The sequence below is a fragment of the Bubalus kerabau genome, chromosome X (genome assembly GCF_029407905.1).
Source record: "Bubalus kerabau isolate K-KA32 ecotype Philippines breed swamp buffalo chromosome X, PCC_UOA_SB_1v2, whole genome shotgun sequence".
Lineage (NCBI taxonomy): Eukaryota > Metazoa > Chordata > Mammalia > Artiodactyla > Bovidae > Bubalus > Bubalus kerabau.
The window spans coordinates 129,958,313-129,978,802 of record NC_073647.1 but is presented as its reverse complement, the minus strand read 5'-3'; the positions used below and the strand labels follow the sequence as shown (position 1 = coordinate 129,978,802).

General features: G+C 43.6%; 1 protein-coding gene across 1 annotated transcript; it reads right to left on the bottom strand.

Annotated features, from left to right (window-relative positions):
- Nucleotides 1–5,025: 5,025 nt before the first annotated feature.
- On the bottom strand, nt 5,026–10,628 carry NR0B1 (nuclear receptor subfamily 0 group B member 1). The gene is made up of 2 exons (XM_055563655.1): nt 9,437–10,628; nt 5,026–5,370 (listed from the first exon to the last, which is right to left on the bottom strand). The coding sequence occupies exons 1-2, from the start codon at nt 10,605–10,607 to the stop codon at nt 5,126–5,128; spliced, it is 1,416 nt and encodes a 471-aa protein (XP_055419630.1). The 5' UTR covers nt 10,608–10,628; the 3' UTR covers nt 5,026–5,125.
- Nucleotides 10,629–20,490: the final 9,862 nt, after the last annotated feature.

The window sequence follows — 20,490 nt, the reverse complement described above, 5'->3', positions numbered from 1 at the left end:
GCCATCTACAGATTCATTGCAATCCCTATCAAATTACCAATGGGATTTTTCACAGAACTAGAACAAAAAATCTGAAACTTTGTATGGAGACACAAAGGCCACAAATAGCCAAAGCAATTTTGAGAAAGAAAAACAAGGCTGGAAGAATCAGGTGCCCTGACTTCAGACTACTCTACAAAGCTATAGTCATCAAAACAGAAGGACTGTACTCTGTGGGGTCCTAACAGTAGGACACCACTCTGTGCAGTCTTAGCTCTGTAAACATCTGGATGCTGGCTGGACCAGCTGGGTAACTTCCAGATGCCCCAGAGTGAGGGTGATTCTTCAAGGGGCCCATTTGAAATAGAGCTGTAGGTGCTCTGTAGTTCAGATGCACAGCTTGATGGCATTCCTCACTTGTGCTTTCTGCTGAAAGCTGCAGATTGTGCGAGGGCACTCAGGGGGACCCCTCTGCCCAGCTGGCAGATTCAACTCTGGAAGCCCTGTGCAGGGCAGAGTGGTAAGGAGAGAGGTCTCACCGCTATCGACTTGTGTTCCGCTTTCCCAGATTTGGTGCAACTTGCAGCAGTGGACTGACAAGCTGACTGCACTTCCCTCACTTTTCTCCTGCTGCCCAGGCTTTAAGAAGGCCCTTGGACCATTCAGTGCAGCAGTCTTCACAAAGGGTTTGATCTTTTCTAGGCTGCTCACCAGATAAATGATCAGGGCAAGAGGAATGGGGGAAGGGGGAGGTATATAAATCCATTTTTTCAAATGTTAAAAAACCAGACTTTTGTTATCAAGCAAAGGCTCATGTGCCCATGATGGCACAGAAACCCAAACTCTGACAGTGGGTGTTTGCAGGAAAGTAAGAGTTTATTTGTAGGATGCCAATCAAGGGAGTGGCCTTCCCTGGTGTCTCAGATGGTCAAGAATCTACCTGCAATGCAGGAGACTGAGATTCGATCCCTGGGTTAGGAGGATCCCCTGGAGAAGGGAATGGCAATCCACTCCAGTATTCTTGTCTAGACAGTGGAGCCTAGTGGACTATAGTCCATGGGGTTGCAAAGACTTGGACACGAGTGAGTGACTCACACACACACACACACACACAAACAAGGGAGTAGGAGACAAGCATCAGATCCTGTCCAACTTTGTCTTTGAGCTAGGGATGTTTTTATTTTTAAATTTATTTTATTGTAGAGTTGATTTACAATGTTGTGTTAATTTCTGCTGTATAGCAAAGTGATTCAGCTATCCATTGTGCTGTGCTCAGTCACACCCAACTCTTTGTGACCTCATGGACTGTAGCCCACAAGACTCCTCTGTCCATGGGGATTCTCCAGGCAAGAATACTGAAGTGGGTTGGCATGCCCTCCTCCAGGGGATCTTCTCAACCCAGGAATCGAACCCAGGTCTCCTGCATTGCTTCTTTATTGTCTGAGCCACCAGGGTGTATATATACATATACACACACATATTATTTTCATATTCTTTTCTACTATGGTTTATCACAGGATATTGAATATTATTTCCTGTGCTACACAGTAGGACCTTGTTTATCCATTCTATATATAATAATTTGTGTCTGTTAATCCCAAACTCCCAATCCATCCCCACCCACCTTGGCAACAAGTCTGTTCTCTATGCTGTGAGTCTATTTCTTAGATAAGATCTTTTTTGTGTCATATTTTGGATTCCACATGTGAGTGATATCATATGGTATTTGTCTTTCTCTGTCTAACTTACTTCACTTAGTATGATAATCTCTAGTTCCATCCATATTGCTGCAAATGGCATTATTTCATTTTTTTTTTTTATGAATGAGTAGTGTTCCATTGCATATATGTACTACATCTTTAGGGATGTTTTAAAGGGGAGAAACAAAGGCTGGGATTAATCATTGTCTTATGACCATTTCTGAACCATGGTTTTGGGAGTCAGGATGTCTCTGGTTTATGAATCACTGGCCAGGTGGACCATGGCTCAGGGGTCTATGAGTTCATTTTGCCCTGGAGAAATAAGCTGAATTTGTACATTAATGATAATATTTATAATAGTAGTTTTATTACATTAATGATGTTATTAACAACAGCAATTTTAGTCATCTAACTGGTCGATTAGTGTTCACTTAGCACAGGATTGAGGTCAGAGGGGACAAGAAAGGAAATAGTTTTGGATGGAGAGAGTAATCATAAACTTGGTAAGGGCACTTGGTTTTAGTCGGACTTGGTTTCAATTTCACCCTGATTAGTTCCTGAATATGATGTGTCTTTTTGTTTAAGTTGTAAAAATGTTCTGTGAAAATGCTTGTGTCCCTCTCACAAGCGAAAGGTCTGGAGCAAAAAGAACTAGTTAGGAAAAAGTGTAAAGTTAGGATTGGTGATTGGGCTCACAGATCTTCTAACAGTAGAGATGTGGAACAAGAAACCTTCAACACCTAAGTAGGCACAGGGTTGGGGTGAGGCATTCAGGATCTTTGCTTTTCAGAACTGCTTCTGGGAGCTTTACGTTCTTTCTGAAGAAAAAAACATTCCTTAGGGCTACCTAGCAAGCTGCTGTGGGAGTGAGTCAGATTCAGATGGGCGGCCATGCCCAGATGGCTTATGACTGACTTGAGAGGGCCTGCCTCTTTTGCCATCCCCACTCTCTACTTCCAAATGCAGTTCACCCTTTGGCAGGTGATGAACTGGCGTTATCGGCAAAACTTTGGAATAGACCACCTCAGGCAGTCCTTCTGAGAGCAAGGACTGAACTGAATGACTTCTGAATCATACAGTTTGAGAACCAGAGGACAAGAGGAACCATGGTGGGAAGCCACTCTGGGGACACTATGAGCTCGTCCTGCCTGTCCCCTGCATGTCCTCTGTGGTGTGCCAGAACATCAGAAATTCTGTTTGCAGGGGACACATGTGCAGTCAGGGATTCAATGTCTTGGATGTGTGCCCTGACGATTGTGCCACTGCAGGGCTTTGGGGTTAGCCTCTCCTCCCTGCTCAGAGCTATGCTAGGCCCTGAATTGATGTCTCTGGCCAGCTTTAAAAAAAAAAGGTTCAGACAGAAAGTTATAGAGGAAGGGCCTTGGCTTTCTAAGATAGACCTTTTTGGGTAATGGGGTGTGCTTTAACTGGCTTTGTAGAGATCACTTCTACAGGTTGGCCTCTCCCTGATGTGTTGGGTTCTACTGATCATAATTCTGTAAAGATTCCTCAGCCAAGGGAGTGGATTGTGAAGACAAGTTCACAGAGCAAAAGTGAGATTGCTATCTAGAAGGACCTGCTTGCAGGGTTGGCCCTTGGCTGACATCTGGGAACTTTGGTTTAGGGAGCATTCTCTTCCCTCCTTTCCCTAACTCATAGGAGTGGCTCTCTGGGCCTAGACAGTTGATGCCAACAATGGGGTTTATGCTGAGCCCCTGCTTCTTTTCTGTGTGTTTGGGATTTTGGTCCCTCTTAGGTCAAGGGTGACCATGTGACTAGCCCTCAAGAGAAACCCTAAATTCTGAGTCTCAAAGGGCTTCTGTGGGCAGAGATACCACACACACATTGCTGAATTTTTATTGCTAGGAAAAGCATGCTTGTGATCCCCCAAGGGAGGGGGAGAGCAAAAGGAACCCTACATGTGGATTCCCCCAGGCTCTTCCTGTGTCTTTTCCCCTTACGATCTGCCTGTATATCCTTACCACATCTCTGTGTAAGTCTTAGCCCTAAAGACAACTCTAGGCAGAGGCCCAAGAGACCTGGCAGATCCCTGAGTGGGATGGTGATCTTGGGGCCTCCCAACGCAGCCACCAAAGGATGTCTCAAATATTTTCTTATCACATTATAGATGTAGATTATTTTCAAATTTCAATTGTATTGATCACTGCCCTAAAATTTAGATATGAGACCTGCCACCAGATAGTTTTTTAATGTGTAAAGGAACATACATTTCAAAATATTTTTTAAAATATAATGTTTCTATTGAAGTGTAGTTGATTTATAGGATGGATGGACAACAAGTTTCTATTAAATAGCACAGGGAGCTGTATTTAATAATGGGATAAACCATAATGGAGAAGAGTATAAAAAGGAATGTATCTGTGTATACCTGAGTCACTCTGCTGTACAGCAGAAAGTTTAACATTCTTAATACTATCTTTTGACATAACTCATTTTCTTTGGAATCCTAACTATTTTATTTGCTGCATTATCAAGAGCCTCATTCTGAGAAGATGTCCATAGATGTATCACGCTGCCAAAGAAGTTTGCACAAAAGAAATTTCAAGAGTCCTTGCAATGGGTTATTAACCTGGACTAGATACATTAATCACTGATGAGCCATTTATTACCTATGTGAATAAACATTCAGTGCCCTAAATTTTATCCAGGGACAAGGAAGAACTAGCTTCATTGACTGCATTTAAAGGGGCAGCAGAAGCCAATGATAAAGTCACTTTATATTTCATATCATGCTCATTCAATGTGACAGTTATATATGTAATGCATCTAAAAGGTGAGATATAATTGGGGATTTAGAATGATGTTGATTTTCTGGAACCATAGAGCCTCCTTATAGAATATAAGTTTCCTGAACTTTATTTACTGTGTACAGAAAAATCCCACACTAAAACTCTGAAAAACCTCCTATTTCACTTTCAGGTACCTCTCTGATCAGAGATTTCCACTAGACTTTGTACAAAGACAGTCTTCCCCACAGCTAATGGGAATGGCAGAGAGAGCAAACCTACAAAAGTAATTTTTGTTTACATTGCCTAGGTCTTTAGTATTTTTTGCAGCTGTCCTTAAACCCTGATGAACCTTTTCGCAACCAAATGAGTGGTTAACAACTTAACATTATAACTTAATGTTCCAAATTTGATTTCAGCAGGTTCAATGGAGAGACTATGATAAAAATAGTTATGAGTGCAAACCCCCTGCTCTGTCTTTAAAAGATGTACAGAGATGCATTTCCTGTTGGGAAACACTCCTTTGCAGTGATGCAGCATGGAACAGAGGATTTTCTAATCGTCTGTAACTAGAGTTTTTCTTTAACGGACTACAAAAATACTGTGTGTAAAAATAATAAGAAACTTTATTTTACACTTCTGCCCATAGCTGCTCCATTGTGCTTCATGGTGAACAGCACATGTGTGGCCTGCGTGCCTTCACAACTTTGCACAGAGCATCTCCAGCATCATATCATCCATACTGACTGTGCCAATGATGGGCCTGAAGAACAGTTCAGCCAGGGTGTTGGCACTGATGAATCTCAGAAGGAAGAGGGCACTGTTCAGTTCGGCAAACCTGGCTCGGTACACCCCATGTGTCATCCTGACGTGTTCGCTCAGTATCTGTTGAGTTCCCCACTGAAGTCCCTGGATGTACTTCACGCACTGCAGGCCTGGCAGGTCTGCAGGAGAAAAACGGCAGAAAATATCTTGTTTAGAAACACTCACTCAGAACCCTTGACTAGATTTTTCAATAGATCCTTTTGCCTCCTTGAGGAAATGACAACCCACTCTAATATTCTCACCTGGGAAATCCCATGGACAGAGGAGCCTGGCATGCTGCAGTCCATGGGGTCACAAAGAGTTGGACATGACTAAGTGAAAAACAAATGATATTTAGGGATGGGGGGGTGCTTCTCAGGTGGCTCAGTGGTAAAGAATCCGCCTAACAGTGCAGGAGACTCGAGTTTGATCCCTGGGTTGGGAAGATTCCCAGGTTGGGAAGATCCCCTGGAGAAGGACATGACGACCCACTCCAGTGTTCTTGCCTGGGAAATCCCATGGACAGAGGAGCCTGGCGGGCTACACTTGTGGGGTTACAAACAGTTGTACACAACTGAAGTAACTGAGCACATACACACACCAACTAAAACAATGCTCAAGCTTCCTGGTTAAAAGTTCTTTTCAACAAAGAAAGTGCCAAACCAGTTCTAAGGTTTTAGGAGCAAAGCCTCCAAGAAGGAAACATCATGTGGCTTATTTAATAGTCACTATGTTTGTATGCTCATATTCAAAAATTGCTGGTCCTAAGCCAAATGCATATTTAACTCAGTAGGACAGTTGAATATAGTTTAATGAATAGCACTGCTCCAGTTCACTCTCTATGCACATACAAAGACATTAAAATTATTTCAAGAAGTGTGCACCTTACATTTTACCTGTAGGAAATGGGCCTTAGTATAAAGTGAGAAGTTTTGCCAGCTAATATTTCACCATCCTCCCTTGAATTTCCCACCACTGTAATGATTACAGCACATGGTGGTGGACTTCACAGCTGTCAACTGTGACTGACAGTCTCATTTTAATTATTTGCCTGCAGGCTGATTTTAGTCTGGAGTCCCATAATAATTTAAGAGTTAATACTGGCCACTTAGTTCATCGTACCATGATTTCTGTATTGGGGAAGGTTTTTAAAAAAGTGATTCCAGGGACTTCCCTGGTGGTCCAGTGATTAAGACTTTGCCTTTCAGTGCAGGGGTTTGTGGGTGTGCACCCCTGGCTGGGGAGCTAAGATCTCACATTCTCCTGGCCAAAAAACAAAAACATAAAACAGAAACAGTATTGTAACAAATTCAATAAAGACTTTAAAAATGGTCCACATCAAAAAAATCTTTTAAAAATGGATTCTAATGAGCATTCCAAAAGGCTCTTAAGCAGTCTTTAAAGGGTTAAAGAGTAAGCATGAAAACATCATTGATTGCAACATGGTACAAAAGTAACTTTTCAAATACAACCTGCTGCTGCTGCTAAGTCACTTCAGTCCTGTCAGACTCTGTGCGACCCCAGAGATGGCAGCCCACCAGGCTCCCCCATCACTGGGATTCTCCAGGCAAGAACACTGGAGTGGGTTGCCATTGCGACCCAAGTAAAATAGAATGAAATACAATACAGGGAAGATTAAATGCCTGTTAGGTTTTACAAAGAGGGTGGTAAGAGGAGTTGCTTTTAAAAGTCCTTTAATCCTACACAATGGTACTATTACTGGACTATTACTGTAAACTCTTTAACTTGTATTTAAGTAAGTACCAATTTACCATTCAGTGTAAATGGTGTTGATTATTGTAATCATTTTCCTTCCCATTTTCTATGAATCCAACAGCAAAGTATTTTAAAAGCATCATGCTCATTGTCAGAGTAACAGAACCAGCCAGTGTTCTTTTAAAAAAAAAATACTGGCAATAGGCAAGTTATTTCTATTATAGGCAAGTATCAAATCTGATCGATGAGAACAAAAATAGTGCAACATCTATAATCCATATTCCAATTCTGATTACCCCAGTCCATACATTACCATCCCCTACTACCTACAGTTCATTATCCAGGCTTGAGACCCAATTTTACTGCACTGGGATTCCATTCATGTTGTTCTGTTGTTTAGTTGCTAAGTCATGTCTGACTCTCTTGCGACCCCATGGACTGTAGCCCACTGGGTTCCTCTAGCTTCAAAAGAAGCTTGCATGAAACCACCAAAACTTGGAAGCTCCACCAGGTCTAAATTCATGGTTTATTAAAACTTCATCTTGTGAACTCTACTCTTCTCTGCTTTCATACCACACTCCTCTTCCTCCATCCTCCTCTAAAAGTGCTCCCCCCCCACCCTGCCCCCGCTGCTCCACCAAGACCTGCCTTGAAAGTAATTTGAGGAAAGAAAAGCAGATTGATGGACTCCATGGGAGGGGGGAGGGACATTTTTAAACATAAAGATCAGGGGATACAAAATGATAAACACCAAAGAAAGGCCACACACTTAGCAGGCAGTACTTTTCCCCAGATAAAGTATATTTGTATTTAAAGCATACCCAACTTGGGTGGATTTGAGAGAGAATTCAGAAAAGCAGGGGAAGAATAAGGGACGCAAAACAGGGTGGAGGAAAAGGTAAGGCAGTGGGATGTAAACTTCTGAAAGCTTAGGGCTTGTCTTACCTTTTTATTCCAGCAGAACAAAGCACATGGTAGATGTCTAATAACATGTCTGAAGGAGCAAGAAAACAGTCTTCCCAACGATCTTAAGAACCACGTGAGAATCCATTACTATGGATGCACATTTGCAAACCTTGTACCAGAGCTACTGAATCAGAACTTCCAGAGGAAGAACCTGGAAAGATTTTGAATGACCCCCACCCTCAAGAGCACAGGCAAGTTTGGAAAACAGTGGTGTAAGCAAAAGGTAACCTATAATGATCACTGGAATAAGCTGAGGTCTCTAAGTCCTGAAATGTGAGGTCTGAATTATCATCCCATTAAATACTGTTCCTGACCACTTCAAACATGCTAGGTAGGAAGCAAGGACATAACCCCAAGGACATGACAGCAAGACGCCTGGTGTCAGGATAAAGGATGTAGTGGGAGCATGGTGAAAACTATCCCGTCTCAAGCTATCTGAAAATTTCCTGCCCACCCACCAACCTCTTGGAAGGATGCTGGTCAAAGATGACTCTAGTAGTAGGACACACTCGAGACAGAGTGCTGGGCTGTCCAGGGAGATGTTCTTGGATGATTTGGTTGTGCTTAGCGGGGCAGTGTTCAGCACCCAACAGGCACCCTGAGAGTGGGGCAGTGGACATCCCCTTGGGCCCAGGAGACTCATGTGCCACAACTCAGTGGCCATTTACTTTGGAGTAAGGTCGCTTGCAACTGGACTACCTAATCTGCCAAAGGGATGGAGGAAGAGGGAGAGGCCCAGGGGGTTGACAAGGAGGTCTCTAGGGTATCTAAGAGAAAGAGATGGCAACCCCCTCCAGTATTCTGGCCTGGGAAATCCCATGGACAGAGGAGCCCGGCAGGTCGCAAGAGTCCGAATGACTTAGTGACTAAACAGCCACAAGGTATCTAAAGGCTCTAAAACAGCGCTCCTGCTTGCAGTCCTGAACATGTCTTTTTCCTATCCCTTTGCTAACCTGTCACATTCAGACGATGAGATAGTTCAACTACTTAGGACCATTAAAATGACCGCTCAGAGGCAGACCCACGAAACACTGAGTCCAGTGTCCTTCCTGCCAGTTCCCCCCAGGGGATGGTCTCTCTATGGATCCTTAACAAATGTTTCTTTTCTTGCCAGCCTTAACAGACTTCCGCCGACAAAAAAAGCCTCTGGTAAATTTCAGAGCTGAGTTTCACAAACAGACATTGCAGAATTTGCAGTGAACACAAACTTTATTTTCTTTTTTAAAAGTACGCTACCGGATTTAGAAGATTTGACAAGGAATATAGCCAAGTCCCCCAAGCCACAAACTTTTCTGTGGTAACAAAAAGGTGTCGAGAGATCAAGTACCAACCTTAGCAAATAGCCCCCCTCCTCCTCTCGGCTGCCCCTCACAAGGAATGGGTTTCCGGAACTCCCCTATCTCTGCTGAGTTAGTCATGATTCCTCACTTGTGCACCCTCAAACTCCCCTAACTGAAAGCTCTTCGTCTGCGCCCCGGGGTAGGTACTGCGGAGAAAAGCCAGAGCCGAGGCCGGCGCCCTTACCCGGGTTGAAGAGTACGGTCCCCTTGAGGTAGGCGTACTCCTTGGTAGTTATATCCAGGCTCCGGCACTTGGCAAGGAAGCCCTTGATGGTTTGGACCTCGGCGGCCGACGGCAAATACTCGGCCTCCAGCGGCAGGACCGAGTGCGGCAGCAGTGGGGGTTGGGGCGGTGGCTCGTTGCCCGCGGTCTCCCGCCGCCTGGTGGCGAGGATGCTCTGCAGCAGGCTGGCCTCAGAGGTCTCCACCGTCTCAAAGTTCAAGCGGTCCTGGGCCAGTTCCAGCATGAGCAGCGGCGCCCAGCAGCTGCGCAGCAGCACTAGCTGCTGGTCCAGGGGGAGCACCTGGAAGCAGGGCAAGTACTTGACGAAACGCAGCGTCTTCAACAGGCCCGCCGAGGCGGCCTCGCAGACCACCTGTGGGCTCTTGAGGGTCACCCGCCGCCGCACGCCGCGCGCGGGGTCCCACCAGGGGGTCCCCGGCGGTGCCTCTCGAGCCAAGTCCGTCGGCTTGGCGCCCGGGGGCACGTGGCAGGGGAGGCTGCCCAGCCGCGGGTGGTCTTCGCCGCAAAAGCAGCGGCGGCACGGGAGCGCACCAGCCTGCCCGCCCTGCAATTCCTCTCGGCCCCCTAGCCTCCGCGAGCTGTAAGAGCTGTCCCACCACGCGCCCCCCGGCCGCGCCTCGGGAGCTTCCGGCTCCACGTGCGTCTGCTTGGCGCTGGTGAGCAAGCTGTACAGAATGCTGCCCTGCCGCGGGTGGTCTTCCCCGCAGAAGCAGCAGCGGTACAGGAGCACTGTGGTCCGCACACCGGTCAGCCCCTCTCTGCCCGCCGGGGGCTCAGAGCCACAGGAACAGCCCCAGCACGCGCCCCCCAGTCCTTCCTCGGGCGCCTCCGGAGTCTCCTGCGCTTGCTTGGCGTTCATGAGCAGGTTGTAGAGGATGCTGCCCTGCCGCGGGTGGTCTTCCCCGCAAAAGCAGCAGCGGTACAGGAGCACCGTGGCCGGCGCACCGGTCAGTCCCTCTCTGTCCACCGGGGGCTCAGAGCCACAGGAGCAGCCCCAGCACGCGGCCCCCACCCGTGCCTTGGGCGGCTCCGGGGTCGCTTGCACTTGCTTGGCGCTCATGAGCATGTTGTACAGGATGCTGCCCTGCCACTGGTGGTCCTCGCCCGCCATGGCCCGCGGTGCCCGCAGCCTGGCTCTGTCCAGTGGCCGCCGCCTGCGATCTATTTATACCGAGCGCGCACGCACGCGCGTCGGCCGTCTCCGCCCGGGCAAAGGCGCGGAGCGGGGCGCGGCGCTGGGTGTGTTCGCCTGTGACCTCGGCGGTTCAGAGGGGGCAGATGCACCTCACAGGCTGAAAATGGAAGAGGAGAAGAGGCGTGGGCGCTCCTGGACACTTGCCCCCTTCGTCTCATTACACCCTTCCCCGCCTCTGGAAGACAGCTGAGCGCAGGGAGCAGGTATTGGGGGCACGCTTCCAACTCTTTCCATTGAACTCTGGCGTCTCATTGACTCCCTTTACTGGGAGGACAGGGTTACCAAAAATGGGAAAAATCTATTTCCATGCCTTCTTTGCAAACTTACATTAAATGACCAAACTTTGCAGGACTTACATTTTGTTTATGGATAGGGAGGTCTCATTTTCAGGGACTTGGAAAAATACAGACCATGGACCAGCAGTATCAGTGTCGAAGGGGAACTTGGTAGAAATGCCCAATCTCAGGCCCCAACCAGACCTTCTGACTCTGAATCTGCATTTTAGACTCTGAATCTGCATTTTAACAAGATTCTCAAAGGATTTGTGTGGCTGTTAAATTCTGAAAAAGCAGTGGTCTAAGGATGCTATCATAAGCTTCTTGTTCAAGTAATATTCATGAGCTCCCACTCAGTTGTAGCTGTTGTGTTAGCTGGGGACCATGCGACCAGGGTATAAAAGTGGCTAATATTTTGGAATATAATAATCAAAAGGGGCTAAAAAGTTGCTACAGAGAGAACTTTGAGTTCTTCTAGCGATATTATATTGGGTAGATGTGCAGTGCACATTTCTCCTCCCACCTTTTCTGAGCAAAGAATGAGAAACACAGGAAGCCTGGATCCTTTGGTCCTCACTTGCCACTGGACTCTGCTCGAGCTCCTTAGAGGCAATGGGATGGGCAGCCCCACATCACCACCTGCCCCCTGATTGCTTCACCAGCCATCTGGTTAACTTGAAATCACAGTCCCTTAGTCCTCAAATTCCTTATTGCTGAAATGGGAAGTTTGTTTAGTGATCTCTTGGGTCCATGACTGAAAACATGAAGTAAGGGGACAGGTGAATATTGGATCCCATGTTTCTCTCTGTCTCTCTCTCTCGCTCTCGCTTTCGCTCTCTCTGTGTGTGTTTGGTTGGTTGGTTGGTTTTACTTTCTCTGAGATGTGGAATTCTGAGCATAAGAGGAAAATCTCGGGGACACTTATTTTACATTCAACCTGAAATTTTACTCTGCCTGTGAGCAGCCATATAACACAGTGCTTAAATCTTCACACTGGCACCAGATAGCCTTGATTTTAACTCTGGCCCTGACACTCTGAAGCTCTGGTGGCCTTGGGCGATGTATTAGTTTCCTACTGCTGCTGAAACAAATTACCACCAATTTAGTTGACTTAAGGCAATTTCCCTGGTGGCTCAGATGGTAAAGAATCTGCCTGCAATGCAGGAGACCTGGGTTTGATCCTTGGGTTGGGAAGATCCCCTAGAGAAAGGAATGGCTACTCACTCCAGTATTCTGGCCTGGAGAATTCCAAGGACAGAGGAGCATGGCAGGCTACAGTCCGTGGGGTTGCAAAGAGTCGGACACTACTGAGACTTTCACACACACACATACACACAGTTCTGGAGGCCGGAAGTCTGAAATCAGTTTCACTGGACTAAAATCAAGGTGAAATTCCTTGTAGAGGCCAGAGGAGAGAATCTGTTTTCTTGCCTTTTCCAGCTTCTAGAAGCTCCTTATATTCTTTGGCTCCTTGCCACATCACTCCTACCTTTGGCTTCCATTTCCTTTCTGACTCTTATAAGGAACCTTATAATTACATTGGGCAAATCCAGAATATCCCAAATAATCTCTCCATGGCAAAGTTCATAATTAAATCACATTTGAAGAACATCCTTTTATCATGTTAGCTAACATCTTCACAGGTGCTGAGGATTAGGACATGAACATCATTGGAGGCATTATTTAGTCATTCACAGGACAGTTACTCAAGCCACCTCTGCCTCAATTTCCTTATTTGTAAAATGTGGGCAGTAGTCTCTGTCAAGTAATCCTCCTATGTGAGTTAATTCATATAAAATATTTGCCTGGTACCTAAGTCTTGGATGTATTGCCTCTCCCTTTTTAAGATAATATGAGAGAAGTTTATGGCTTCCCTGATAGCTCAGTTGGTAAAGAATCCACCTGCAATGCAGGAGACCCCGGTTTGATTCCTGGGTGGGGAAGATCCACTGGAGAAGGGATAGGCTACCCACTCCAGTATTCTTGGGCTTCCCTTGTGGCTCAGCTGGTAAAGAATAGCCTGCAATGCTGGAGACCTGGGTTCGATCCCTGGGTTGGGAAGATCTCCCCTGAAGGGAGAGGCTACCCACTCCAGTATTCTGGCCTGGAGAATTCCATGGACTGTATAGTCCATGGAGTAGCAAAGGGTCAAACATGACTGAGTGACTTTCACTTCACTTCTTCAGGGTTAAGAGGTAATACCATCCCAGTGCCATCCTTATTCTCTCTGTCCCAGGGAAGCCCACCCTCACCCCGAACCCTGAGATTGTCTCCTTTTTTTCTGCCTGTCCACATTTCTTGGCCCAGATTCAAAACACTGGGTGGATCACTTGGTCCACCACAATAACATATATTGGAAATATTACCTCATCACATGTTTCCAATATTCAAGTTACTGTTTGGGGTATTGTTACTGCTGCTTCAGCGATCTTCCTGCCTGACGAATGCGCCAACCAGCCTCTCTGAATAACCCAGCCTGCTTCTGTCCCCTCCTTACATTACCACTGCTAGTGACTTTTTATGGTGTTCTGTTTTATTTTCTTCCTAACAGTGATCAAAATTGGATGTGATTGATTGATTTAGTTATTTGATGCTTGTTGATTGCCTACCTCAACTAGTAGAGGGAAAGGAGTCAGCCACACTGTATCCCAGCAACTAGAACGTCTGGCAGACAGTAGGTGCTTGAAATTATATGTGTTGGCCAACTGTATCTTGAGAGAACAAGGAGAAGGCTGCAGCTCCTACTCTCAACACAGAGGGCAAACATTCCCACACAACTGTGGCTGCACTCAGCCTGGAGGGAGGAAAGGTTAGGAGGAGCCCCACTGGACTCAGAACTTTCTGGAGGCCTTCTTAAAATTGTAAAAAAAAAAAAAACTTTATTCAAATATAGTTGATTTCCAATGTTGTGTTAATTACTGCTATACAGCAAAGTGACTCATATGTTTGTGTGTGTGTGTGTGTATATATATACACACACATTTCTTTTTCATATTCTCTTCCATTATAGTTTGTCAGAAGATACTGAATACAGTTCCCTGTGCTATACAGTGGGACCTTGTTGTTGATCCATTCCATGTGTAATGGTTTGCATCTGCTAATCACAAACTCCCAATCCTTCCCTCCCCTTTCCCTTCCCACTTGGCAGCCATCAGTCTAGTCTCTATGTTCGTGATTCTGTTTCTGTTTCAGAGATATGTCCATTTGTGTCATATATGAGGTTCTACATACAAGTGGTATCACATGGTATTTGTCTTTCTCTGTCTGAATTCCCTCCGTGCAACAATCTCTAGGTCCCTCCACATTGCTGCAAATGCCATTATTTTGTTCTTTTTATTGGTTGAGTAGTATTCCAATGTATATATGTACCACATCTTCTTTATCCATTCCTCTGTTGATAGACATTTAGGTTGCATCCATGTCTTGGCTGTTATAAATAGTGCTGATTATAAACAGGGTTGCTGTATCTGTTTGAATTATAGTTTTGTCTGGATATGTGCCCAAGAGTGGGATTGCTGGATCATACAGTAATTCTGTTTTTAGATTTTTTGACGAACCTCCATACTGTTTTCCACAGTGGCTGCACCAACTTTAAAATCCCACCACAGTGAAGGAGGGTTCCCTTTTCTCCATATCCTCTCCAGCATTTGTTATTTGCAGACTTTTTGATGATGTCCATTCTGACTGATGTGAGATTTATCAGAGTAGCTGTGGTTTGCATTTCTCTAATAATTGATGATGTTGAGCATCTTTTCACGTTCCTATTTGGACCCCTCTCCCGATTTTGGTACACAGAGTGCTACACATGCTGTGGTAAAGTTAAAACAGAACTGAGTTAACAGCCGAAAGACATGACTTTATTTGGACCCTTCCACCCTAAAGATATAACATTGAACAAATCATTTAATTTCAGCCTTACCATTGTGAAATGGGGATCAGTTCTGTAAACCACTATTAATGTGCTCAGCTGGTGTAAGTCCTTTAAGGGTTCTTCTTATTTCTGTCTCAGTATAGCCCTTTACCGAAATGTTTGCTGACCTTTTCACTACATTGAAAATATAAAGTAACTTAACCCTCATTAAGTTCAGAGTTATGAGAACTTTACACTTATTTATTTCCTAATGATTTCACACTGAGGAAAGCATTTAACATTTTGTTAGCCTTTTCAGCTATGAAACCAGAAAAAATGCTATAAATTCTTTTATATACATATCCTAGCCACATATAATTCGAGTTTTCTAAAACTTTTTCATCTGATCAACTATTTATTTTTTAAATCCTAGTAACTTAAACCCATTCTTTGTGACTTTAATCATCTGCACCCTGCCGGTATTTGATGCCTTTGACTTTGACTTTGAGGCTTTGTCTCAAATTGAAACTCCAGTGCAGTTCTGAGAACCATGAACTTGTAATCTATTGGTGATAATTCCTCTTCTTTCCCGGGATCAGTCTTCTGACTTTCTCACTTGTTCACCAACTCTGAAGGACTTTCTTGGTTCTTGGGATTGACGGCAAAAAGGAGAGATTGCCTGCTTGTCCTTCATACGTATTCATCCTTGGAAATGTCAGAAGAAAAGTGACTTCATCTCTCCACTTTCCATTTTTTTCCCCCTGAACAAATAGTTTCTAAGAAACAAAATCATCCAAACAATTGCAGAGATCCCCATCAAGTTATGCCAGCCGGCCGCTTGCTACAGAGTTAGTGAAGACATAACCTTCCAAGGCAGGCACAGGCGTCTTCATTTGATTTGTTCTGTGTCCTCAGGCCACGGTGACAGCTAGACAAAAGGACACTCATCAGCTGCAACTGTCATGTACTGAGTTTGTCTGCAACTGCAGTTTGAATATTTACACTGAGTCATTGTTCGATGACCTTGGTCCATTGAACACCTGCTCTGTAGAATCCTTTATCTGTTTCAACTCAGGGTGGGAGTAAAGCTACTCTGCCTGCCCCAGTGCAACCTTCAACTTCAAAGTAATGTAGTGTTCACTAAAGGATGGAGGAGGGAAGTACAGGTGGGGATAAAGCTGGGTAAAATTGTAAACTGACCTTTGCACAGTGAGCAGCTCTTGACCTGGGAAGGCATGGTGATCTGAAACGTGATAGGAATTTTCAATACAGACTGAAAAGAGCTGAAATGCCTCGGAGCTCAGTTCCTTCAGTAAACAGGTGCCAGGGAGTAACAATAGTGTTTTCCTTACTTTTCAATGTAAATATGGGGTAAACACCATGTAGGAAGATAGTGGCTGATAAAATCCAAGAGATAACCTCCCTCCTCTTCTTTTCCAGGACTCAGAATGTTGAAAGCTCTCCTGATGGAAGAATTAATAGGCTCTAGCTGCTGACTCATGAAACCCCTAAAGAAGATCAAGTCATCATTATTTATTTCCTTCAGATGAGCTACGAAGAAGGTAATCTGTTGCCTGAGGGGTCACATGGTTGCTGAGCTAGAATAATGACTCATCTGCTCACTGTAATTCTGGAATGTTCTAAAATCAGCTTTCTAAATCAGTCAAACAGCCATTCTGTGCAAGGGAAAAAAAAATGTACCTCAAATCTATTTTACTGCATCTACCAATTTTGAAGACATCCCAATAGGGGATGTTGATCAAGTGATCCAATTAATAAATTCAGTTGACTGGCAGCTTTCAGGATGATTGCCCCATTGGTTAGCAAGCTATTAAAATTGATTTCACTGGCAGGTTGGAAAATCATTACTCTGTTGGTCCACACAGCTATGTCCCCAATGGTGATGGTAGTTTTAGTTACAGCCTCCCCCTATACTGCTGTCTGGAACTGGAGTAATACCTTTCTCCCTGGAAATAGCTTTGTTTTCTCCTGCAACTTTTCCTAACAACTTCTTCCCACAACCCTTATATATAGAGTGCCTTGTACATTCCCTGGCATATTAAAGGCACTCAACAAACACCCACTTAATGAAACAGAGTGAAGTTTCTTCAAAACTGCACATCTTTTAACTTCATTAGATTGCCCAACCTTTTCTTCCTTCCCATCACTGTATAGGTTTCAAAAACCTTGCCAGCCCTGGTGGAAAGGCCGTGTTCCATTTTGCCAAATACTAGCTACCTGTTTTATTTTTTAAATTTTGTGGGAGTATAGTTGATTTACAATGTTGTGTTAATTTCAGGGGCACAGCATAGTAATTCAGTTACACATATATTCATTTTTTTCAGATTGTTTTCCGATCTAAGTTATTACAGAATTTGAGTAGAGTTCCCTGTGCTATAAAGTAGGTCCTTGTTGATTATTTTATATATAGCAATGTATGTGTGTTAATCCTTAGCTCTAATCCTTCTCCTTATCCCTTCTCCCAAATCACATTTCCCCTTTGGTAACCATCAGTTCATTTCCAAATCTGTGAGTATGTTTCTGTTTTGAAAATAAATTCATTTGTCTCATTAAAAAAAAAAACTAGATTCCACACGAGTGATATCATATGATATTTTGTCTTTGACTTACTTCACTTAGTATGAAAATCTCTAGGTCCATCTATGTTGCCACAAATGGCATTATTTCATTCTTTTTTGTGACTGAGTAGTATTCCATTGTGTTTATGTTCCACATGTTCTTTAATCATTCCTCTGTTGATGGACATCTAGGATATATTCATGTCTTGGCCATTGAAAATAGTGCTGCAGTGAACATTGGGGTGCATTATCTTTTTGAGTTATAGTTTTATCCAGATATATGCCCAGGAGTAGGATTGTTGGATCATATAGTAGTACTAGTTTTAGTTTCTTAAGGAACCTCTGTACTGTTCTCCATAATGGTTGTACCAACTTATATTCCTACCAGCAGTGTAGGAGGGTTCCCTTTTTCCATAACCTCTCCAACATTTATAGTTTGTAGACTTTTTGATGATGATTATTCTGACTGGTGTGAAATGATACCTCAATGTAGTTTTGATTTGCATTTCTCTAATAGTTAGCAGTGTTGAGCATCTTTTCATGTGCCTCTTGGCCATCTTTGTGTCTTCTTTGAAGAAATGACTATTTAGATCTTCTGCCCATTTTTTGATTGGGTTGTTTTTCTTAACATAGAGCTGCATGAGCTGTTTGTATATTTTGAAGGTGAATCCCTGGTCAGTTGCTTCAGTTGCAAATATTTTCTCCCATTCTGTGGGTTGTCTTTTCATTTTGTTTCTGGTTTCCTTTCCTATGCAAATGCTTTTAAATTTAGTTTGGTCCCATATGTTTATGTTTGTTTTTATTTTCATTACTCTAGGAGGTGGGTCAAAAAAGGTTTATGTTAGAGAGTGTTCTGCCTATGTTTTCCTCTAAGAGTTTTATAGTATCTAGCCTTACATTTAGGTCTTTGATATGTTTAGAGTTTTTTTGGTGTGTATGGTATTAGAGAATGTTCTGATGTTATCCTTTTACATGTAGTTGTCCAGTTTTCCAAGAACGTCTTATTGAAAAGTGTTTTCTCCATTGTGTATTCTGCCTCCTTTGTCAAAGATTAATTGACCATAAATGCATGAGTTTATTTCTGGGCTTTCTGTCCTGTTCTGTTGATCTATATTTCTGTCATTGTGCCAGCACCAAACTGTTTTGGCCGTTGTAGCTTTTTAGAATAGTCTGAAGTCAGGGAGCCTGATTCCTACAGCTCTGTTTTTCTTTCTCGGGATTGCTTTGGCTTTTAGGGGTCTTCTGTGTTTTCATACAAATTAAAAAATGTTTTGTTCTAGTTCTGTGAAAAATGCCATTGGTAAATAGCTACCTGTTGTAACCACTCTGATTTCTAACTTGATAGTCTCAAAAATTATAATAAATATATTATCTGTGTTTGCTTTACAACATTGTCAAATGTATGAAATGATTAACAAATGCATCATAAATGTGAGTTATTATGGTTAGATTGTGATTTCTTTAAATCTGAAGCATCAGTCTTTGTGAAGTGATACATTGCTCAACTAAATCAAATATGTGCATTTGGAATTCTCTGTACATATATGTCTAAAATGCATTTGAAATAAGAGATTCTACATCTGATAATAAGTCATTCAAGTTTGGAGTTAAATGCACCTAACATTAGTAGTGCTGTAAAACCTAATTGCTTTCTCTGAGGCTGAAATGACAAACATATGAAGAACAAAAAATATGTGAATGGATGTAGGTGAATTTCTTTGGAGCCAAGCCAAATGCTGGTGACAAAGAAAACCAAGATTTTCATTTCCAAACAGATGCTTTTGCCATGATGGGTGTGTCTGTGTTATTAAAAAGAAGCTGTGTTAGCTTGAATTCTCTGGAGCAGAGCCCTCTATGAGTACTGCCCACATGTCCTGAGGAGATGGCCCCAGAAAGCAGTGATGAGAATGCAGGAAAAGTGAAGCTGGGAACGAGGGGAATCCAACATCAAGGTGCATAACTGAGGTCACTGCTCTGGATACCAGGAGTGAGTTTACCAGGGCCTCCAGAGAGAGATACAGACTGCCTCCCAGAATTGTCCACCCAGGAAGGAGCCAGCAGTCATTATTTGTTAGTTTCCATTTTCCAAGGTTGAATATAGCCCCAAGATTCCACCAGTATCCATAATGTTGCAAAACACAGTTAATATGAAAAAAGGCCACAGGCCGTATGGAACCAACCATCCACCCACTTGTGCTTAAATCAGAGGTGCAGGCAAGAGGATACAGGGCAGGGGATAAGAGACCTCTGAGAGAGAAGTTCATAGCTCAGCATCCTAAATTTACTGGCCTGATGTCAGTCTCACTTGATACGGGAATGAGTTGAGGTGAAAGAAGGACTACATCCTCACTCTTCTGCTGAGTTTGTTCATCTTTGAAGACCATGTTACCATTATGTCCCAAGATGTCCATTTCTTTAGATAAGTAAGGCTTGAGTGGGAGAAGTAGGCAAGAACATTCAGCTAGCAATTGAATAAGTGTTGGTCCTGACTGGGCCTTTATTCAACAGTATTATCAGCTATCTTCATAGATATATTAGGAGGAAAAAAAAAAAAAAACAACCTGTACTATTTACCAATAAAACAGCACAATTTCACCAGATAGCCACAACTTTCTGCAAAAGTAGGGGTCATAGCCTTGCATGTGTGTTTGGGGTATTTTTAAATACTTTGACATTATTCACAGGTTCTTAAGATTTTTTCAGTCTATTCCAAGAAGTTTAAACAAAACCTGAACATTTGCACAGACTTCTTTTTGAGGTGTGGCTTGATCCAGATCCTCAAACTACATTGCTTGGACGTATTTCTGAAGCTTCTGGCCTCTCATTCCAGTGTGAGTTATCCTTGATTCAGAGCCTGTATCCAACCCAATAGTCAATTTTCTCAATTCTCCCTTCAAAAGGTATCTCAGATCCAGCACTTTCCCATGACTGTCATCACTATACCTGGCTCACGCCTCCCATCTTTTCTGATCTCAATTCCTGTAGTAACCTCCTAACTGATCTCCTGTTTCTGCTCATTCTCTGCCTACAGCTAGTTCTCCAAGAGTTATGCTTAAATATAAGTGAAATTGGGACTTCGCTGGCATGGCAGAGGT